The 7,503-nt window shown below is 39.3% G+C and overlaps 1 protein-coding gene across 1 annotated transcript; it reads left to right on the top strand.

The window, feature by feature from the left end:
• Nucleotides 1-826: 826 nt before the first annotated feature.
• On the top strand, nucleotides 827-7,234 carry atp5mc1 (ATP synthase membrane subunit c locus 1). Its single transcript, XM_085270277.1, has 5 exons — nucleotides 827-965; nucleotides 2,229-2,276; nucleotides 2,746-2,826; nucleotides 3,081-3,259; nucleotides 6,947-7,234. Exons 2-5 carry the CDS (start codon nucleotides 2,238-2,240, stop codon nucleotides 7,059-7,061), a joined length of 414 nt encoding a protein of 137 aa, XP_085126403.1. The 5' UTR covers nucleotides 827-965; nucleotides 2,229-2,237; the 3' UTR covers nucleotides 7,062-7,234.
• Nucleotides 7,235-7,503: the final 269 nt, after the last annotated feature.

Here is a 7,503-nt window from a genome sequence, read left to right on the forward strand (position 1 = left end):
ATAGTTCTATATTGTGTATTTTGTTGTACAGTTATTTTATTTTCAACTTTAATTTATATATTTTATCTTATTCTTTCCCAGTTAAATTTACCCTTCATTCTAATTTGTGTTGTACAGTTATTTCATTTTTAACCTTAATTTATATTTTATTCCTTCCTAGTTAAATTTACCCTTTTTAATTTTTCATATTTATTTCCTATCTTATTCATAGCCTTTTCCTTTTTGTTTTCTTTAGGTCACGAGCAGTTGTCCAAGCATTTCACTACATATCGTACTGTGTATGACTGTGTACGTGACAAATAAAATTTGAATTTGAAATGTTTTCATGAATGGTCGAAATGAATTATGATGAATTGTGAATTATTATTATTTCTATCCTTTAATCAGTGAGGTAATAAAGGAACAGTGAACCTAATTTCCTTAGCTTTTGAGAATTGAAACATCTCACATTTCCGACTGGGAACTCGGAAATTACGAATTCCGACTTCATCCGGAACGCATCATGGCCTCTACAGAGATACTTCCGGGTCACGTGTCAAAGAAGTTTCCTAAGCAAAATGGACGAATAGAACGCACCCTGACTTACTCAAGCGATCTGGACTTTCCAAAAAATAATATATATTTATAGGATTGAATGTGCTTTAAAACATCGCTCCACGTAGATTCGACATTCCCGGCAATATTGTCCAGTAAAATAATAAAGTTTCCTTTGGTCCCACCTTCTTAAAAGTAACGGCCAGTCACAGCATTAGTGGTTCAACAAAGCTCTATCTGATAGGCTAGCTAGCCTGACAAGCTGGGTCAGTTATGAATGAAGAGTGGATGTTTCTGACCAATGAGCGTTTAGGACGTAGACGCTAAGCTTATAAATGACAAGGTGACGGTTTAACGCGTCCTGCCTTTTTTGACTGCAGCTGTGCACAAGACCAACTAATTCAGGAGTCCCTGAAATCCGTATCTAACCGGTAATATTTGCCTGTATTACTTCATACACTTCGTCTCTACTCAGTTAAGGCGTTTTATTATTTTTGTTTTCTGGCATTTAAATGGCGTAGTATATCTTATGTTCGTATGTCTAATTGTTAGTGGTAGCATTGGATTGCTAGCATGCTAGGACGTTTATTGAATGATGTGGTTCTGATGAATGACAGAATTGTATTTTTAGCTGCATTCATATACGTGAACTTAGGCTAGTATTAAGATGAAGAGTCAATTTTGCTGTGGTTGTTGCTTCGCCACTCAAGCAACGGGTCCTATGCCGGGTTTATCGCGGACAAGCTACCATGACAGGAAGCTAAACGTAAAGTGTCTGACAGTCTGGGTCTGCCGAGCTTTGAATCAGTACGCGCATGCAAGGACGCCGCTGTGGACACGAGTGGTGTCACATAACGTTTTGTCACTGCATCTTAGCCTGGCTTGAAATGGTTTAGTGTCGTGCGCCGTGCTTGTCGTCTTGGCCTTATGTGCCTGCTTGCTGTCCACTTTTGACCTTCAGGGCTGTGTGCTAAGTAGCTTAGCTCCGGTGCTGCTCTAGGACAATAATTCAACCCCCCTGAGACCCCTGTCTAAGCAGGGGACTTAAAGGATTGAAACTAAGTTGTTGGTTTTTTTCCTCAGTAAACTGGCCTTTAAAAATAAAAAATTACGGCTCTGTTCACAGTAAGTAGAAATGTCCTGAATTGTCTCAAAGCCATTCGTTGTGGAACGTAAGTGGACATCTATTAGTTTGTTTAGAGTTGACCCTGATAGTAAGCATTCAAATTGGATTAGATGAGGTGCATCAGGCAACAGCAAGCCCATCAGTTTTTGCTATCATACCCGTCCTGTATTTGAAATGGCTCTTCCTTTATTAAATTTAAAAAAACAACTTACAAGATCAATTTTGCACATGGAAACTATCCACAGTATGTCTTTCAAGATGTGCAAGTAAAAGGGTGCAGAACTGGGATCTATACCTTGTCAGTTCTTGGGGTTTTTATTCTTTGAAACAAATATGAACATTGTTAAATCCCATCTTTCCCCAAAAAAATGTTTATCCACTTTCCCACATCACCATGACTGTTGTATATCCAAATTAATTGTGGCTTGCCTAAATGCATACCTGCCAAGTTTTTGAAGGTCACTTCTGCCTTCTCTAACTGAAGATACTGTGTCACCTTGGACTGAATCCTTCTCACTATCTAGAAATGAATGTGTCGGAACACTAACTTTAAAATTTTTCTCTCTAGATTCCAGCCATGTATCTCTGCACCAAGTTTGTCACTTCTCCTGCTGTGGTATGTTACCTGATAACGTGATAGTTAAATCATCATGTTCTTCATTAATTCATGTTTTAATTGTTTGGGGTGAAACATAAACCGTTCAAGTTTCAATTGGTTTTATTTTCATGCAAAGACTTATCAGTTACTTGGAATATTTTACCACAGGGATGTGAAAGTAGTGTTAACATAATATGATCAAATCATGCAGCTTGAACAGTGGCATTGCCAGCTAAAAACCTTTAACGGCATCTTGATGTACAGTGCAAAACTCACTGTGCCAACTGGGTTGGGCGATTTGCTTCATAGTCCAGTCATGCTGTTGCGTGTTGATGTTCACGCCAAAATATAACACTTGTGCTGTTTCGAAAATGCTGTGAAGAGCTTTAAATTAAACACAAATATATTCATTATCACTTAACCCGGTGCTTGGTTCTTCTCTTGGTTGCTCAGATTGTTTACTTGTAATGTTTTGGTCTGCTTACAGCTGCGTGGGGGTTCCAGAGTCCTGACACGGCCAGTCACAGTTTCTCTCTTCAACAGACCTGAAGGCACAGTGGAGCAACAGGTCAATACTTTAACTGAATCACTGCACTGTTCACTTGCAACATGTAAAATCAGTACTGTGATGTGCTTATGGGATGAGTGACATGACTCAAAACTAATTTAATAGTTTTACACTGAGTGGTGGTTTCCAAAAGTAATTTCAAGGATCTTGTTTATCTTGTTTAGATGCAATCAGTTTGTTAGTTAAAGGCTGCAAATGTTTCAAATTGTTAATGTAATACTCATAAACATGCATTTTCTTTTGTCTTCACCCAGGCCCTGTTGCCAGTCAGCCAATCTGCAGTCCTGACCCGCTCCTTCCGGACCAGCACCATTTCCTGTGATATTGACACTGCTGCCAAGTTCATTGGTGCTGGTGCTGCCACAGTTGGTGTGGCTGGTTCTGGAGCTGGAATCGGAACAGTGTTTGGCAGCCTTATCATTGGCTATGCCAGGTAATGTTTTTATGCATCAGCTTGAAGGGTTGCATAGTTGTTTTGGGGGGGGGGAGGGGAGACTACCAGTAGTGTCTGTTTTAAAACTTCACTAATTTGAAGACTTGAAAGCTGGTCAAGCTGTCATCAGTTCCTTATTTGCATCGACAGACATTGGAAGAGTCATTTTAAGCATCTGACTAACGCTCTGTCTTTACATCTATAGCAACATATGAATGCTTCATTTCTCTCACTAAAATGAGCAGCAACACATACTATTAATGGCTGATTGCTTCAAGCCATTGAATAAAACTAATAATGGACAGAATATGCTGGCTTGCTAAATTCTCTTTAAAACCCTTGTGTTGTCCTTGGGTCATTTTTGTCCTCTAAAGAAATCTTTTGCTATCAAAAATGTGTTTTTATTAATCAAATGGTCTGAAAATAGAAGATATTCAATACTATGCTATGCATGATTGGAATAAATTTTAAGTAGTTTGATTTATTTATGGGGTTTTTATTGGATTTTATAACACCTGTGGTCCTCGTGGACAAAATGATCAGAAGTACAAAGTGTTGCAAGGAGCTGTATTTTCACACCATACTGCTTTCAAACCTCTTTAATCTTGGATTACTGATGTGTGGGGTCAAGCACTGGTCACAACAACAGGCAGCACAATGAGGAGGCAGATGCTCTATATTCAATGAAATTTTATTTATACTGCGCCAAATCATAACAGTCGCATCAAGGTGCTTCGTATTGTAAGGTAGACCTTACAATAATACATACACAAAGTATGCTCACGAGCCTCCATTGCACTGAAGATTTGCATACTTTGCACAACATGGTAAAATAAGAGTATGCTCATCAAAGCAATGACCAGTAAGACAAAAGCATATATTGTCCTCTAGTATAATGAGGAGGGAGAATCACTGTTCAGGAAGATCCAGGGTTAGAAAATAAAGAAAATATTGTCCATTTTTAGAGCACATGCTACCCTTTCTCTGAAAAAGCACATCACCCACCTGCAGAAGTGGATGAAGAATCTGAACTATGTTCAAGTAGGTTCTCAGGCATCCAGGACATGGTAGTCTGAGGAGCTTGGAAAGAAAGTGACTGGGCTTAGCAGAATTAGCAGAGGACCTGCTCTATAGCCAACTCAATGACAAAGGAGGGACAATGAGAGAGGAAGGAAAAATGGATCAAATGCAGCTGTAGGCATATGTGGGTATGTTGATTCTTACGGCCGTGCATCCAGTAGAGTCGCTACGGCCAGTTTATGACATCCTGAGTCTGGTAGAGAAGTTTTCATACTAACACAATATTAATCATAGAAGCACAAAAAGGTTATATTTCTTGATAAAGACACAATAGATGATCGTTCATGACACAAACGTGCTCCCATTTGAGGTGTATGCAACAAGTGGGTGTTTCTCCTGCTGTGATGTGAGATCCTGGTACTGATGTGACTGTATGAGCACCAAGTCCCCTTCAGAGGACTCTGTCCATTCCAACAGAACATCCCAAGTAAACCAGGGAACACTGAGATAAAACCATGGGCAGTATATGATGCCAGGTCCAGCTGTACATGGAACATGCTAGTGCACAATGGCAAACAGTCTGTCCTGTAGCCAGGACACATGAGTTGTCCCTAACATTGCAGGCCTGCAACTGCAGAAAAGAATGCTGTCCATGATGGGACCAGTGCAGAGGAATAAACATGAGTTTCCTCCTGCACTTGTGTCAAATATGGACACGCCTTTGTCCTCATGAAAGTTTGCCTTCACTCAGACCCATGCCGTGGTGTCCTACCATGCCAAAATATAGAAAACTGTCAGGTAATGAGTTGGAATAAAGTTGAATAAAACCTTGAAACACAGAGATGGATGATATTTTATACTTGTTGCTTTATAAACGGTCAAAGCAAACGGGGTCATTTTTGAGCCCAGAGGACAAAAGATGTGATTATTTGCTGCCAGTAAAAAACTTGAAGTAGTTTAAAAACAGCTTTCTAAATTAACTTTGACATAAACTCGTCTGTGATAATCTGTTAAAGCAACAGACTCTGGTTGTGAAACAATCACAATAACTGATGATTTAATTTATTTTTTACCCGAAAACAAAGAAAAAATTCATTTTTATGATGTTTTTATCAGACTTAAATTTGAAATGGAATAAAAGAAATTGTATCAAAATGTTTGAATTAAGTGGGGCGATCGTGGCTCAAGAGTTGGGAGTTCGCCTTGTAATCGGAAGGTTGCCGGTTTGAGCCCCGGCTTGGACAGTCTCGGTCGTTGTGTCCTTGGGCAAGACACTTCACCCGTTGCCTACTGGTGGTGGTCAGAGGGCCCGGTGGCGCCAGTGTCCGGCAGCCTCGCCTCTGTCAGTGTGCCCCAGGGTGGCTGTGGCTACAATGTAGCTTGCCATCACCAGTGTGTGAATGTGTGCGTGAATGGGTGGATGACTGGATATGTAAAGCGCTTTGGGGTCCTTAGGGACTAGTAAAGCGCTATATAAATACAGGCCATTTACCATTTTACCATTTACCATTTTTAATTAAGTGGGGGGAAAAAATCCACTTCATATTAATTAAGTATCAATCAAACCAGATGGGGACATTTTTGACCCCTGAGGACCACAGGTGTGATTATGTGCTGCCATTTAAAAAAAAAAAAAAAAAAAAAAAAAAATATATATATATATTTTAAATGGTTCAAAAAAAACTTTCTCACTAAAGTTCAACATACAGCACTCTGTAGTTAGTCAAAATTATCTAAACAATTAAATATTTTATTTTGTTTATTTCCACTCGAAAACATTGTGTTTTCTGGTGGGCGCCAGACCTTTATGTAAACAAGGTCTGGTGGCCCTAAAATGTATAATGTAGGGTAAATTTTGTGTTAATGTGTTGGTCTTAAGTAAAACTATGGTGTAACACTGAATTGATTGACAATTTATACTTTAAAAAAAACACTCAAATGAAGTGGGGACATTTTTGACCCCTGAGGACCACAGGTGTATGGAAATCGGGAGGACATTATGAGGGTTAAATCAGTCTGGAAATTGAACTTTTGAAATCCCATCCAAGAAAATGTGCCTGAGAGCTGCTTCTTGATCTCAGAACAAACTGAAAATCAGGTTGTAGTATAAATAGTTGCATGATGGAAGAAAAAACAAAACAAAAAAACCCCCATAAATCTGTGGGCTTATGTGGAAAGTGGGTTCTTGAAGCACTTTGTACTAAAATGTTAGTTGGTGCATTATCACTCTGCTGGTGACAGAATCAGGGAGTTTTTGTCTTGTAGGTAAGGCTGTGTATACATTTCCACCAGGATTAACTACATTACTGCAGTCGTTAACATTAAATGCAGGAAGAAAAGCTAAAAGTGGCATACTAACACGATCCCCAACTAGACTTTGAGATGTGTCAATGTGAAATTAATGGTCCATTTTATTACTAACAGTAAAACCCCTGAAAATTCCATAAATAACTATAAGCTCTTAGACCAAAATCTGTCAGAAATGTTGCAAAGAGTGTAACTGGTACATTTCTTGTTGTAGATGGTGAAACTTTGTGCTAAAATTGGTACTACAGGTCTGTTGTTCGAGGGGGTGTAAAAGTGACCCTGCAAGATGACCTACATGTATTTAGTTGTAATGGAACAGAATCTGAATGTATCCTTGTACCTGTCTGCTCTCCTTCACAGGAACCCTTCCCTGAAGCAGCAGCTCTTCTCCTACGCCATCCTAGGCTTTGCTCTATCTGAGGCTATGGGCCTCTTCTGTCTGATGGTGGCATTCCTAATTCTGTTTGCCATGTAAACCTGGAAATGCACCCAATACCTCCTTCACTTCAACCCCTTGTTCTCCACTTCCTTGCTTTGTCACTACCTTCCTTCCAAAGGGAAGAGGGCTTTCTCAGAACCAGAACTCTGAACAAGCTCCCAGGCCATTCCAATCAACAGAAAATATTAAAGGAAAATATTTACAACTGAGGTTGAGCCTAAAGTCTAACATTTTTATGTTCCTACAGTTATTTGTTTTTGATATAAGGCTTCATTTGGTGGGGGGGGGGGGGGACACTGTCCTTCAAAAATAAATGGGTTTAATCTAATATTGCTAAGTGTCAGCTCTTTATAGGATGAATGATGCTCTGTCATGCAGGATTTGTTTGCATTTCATGTCTTTCATCAGCAGCACACAACTTTCAAAGAGCTGTCTGCAGTACATGGGTCAAAGTGTTTAATTTCATACAACTTTATTA

This window comes from Mchenga conophoros, linkage group LG4, assembly GCF_057382185.1.
Source record: "Mchenga conophoros isolate Kocher_MC1m ecotype Shallow Benthic linkage group LG4, M_conophoros_male_GT1.1, whole genome shotgun sequence".
NCBI lineage: Eukaryota > Metazoa > Chordata > Actinopteri > Cichliformes > Cichlidae > Mchenga > Mchenga conophoros.

Coding starts and splice junctions, on each gene's coding strand:
- atp5mc1 (XM_085270277.1), top strand. CDS start 2,238: ATGTATCTCTGCACCAAGTTTGTCACTTCTCCTGCTGTG. Junction 2,277..2,745: donor TTGTCACTTCTCCTGCTGTG/GTATGTTACCTG, acceptor GTCTGCTTACAG/CTGCGTGGGGGTTCCAGAGT. Junction 2,827..3,080: donor AAGGCACAGTGGAGCAACAG/GTCAATACTTTA, acceptor GTCTTCACCCAG/GCCCTGTTGCCAGTCAGCCA.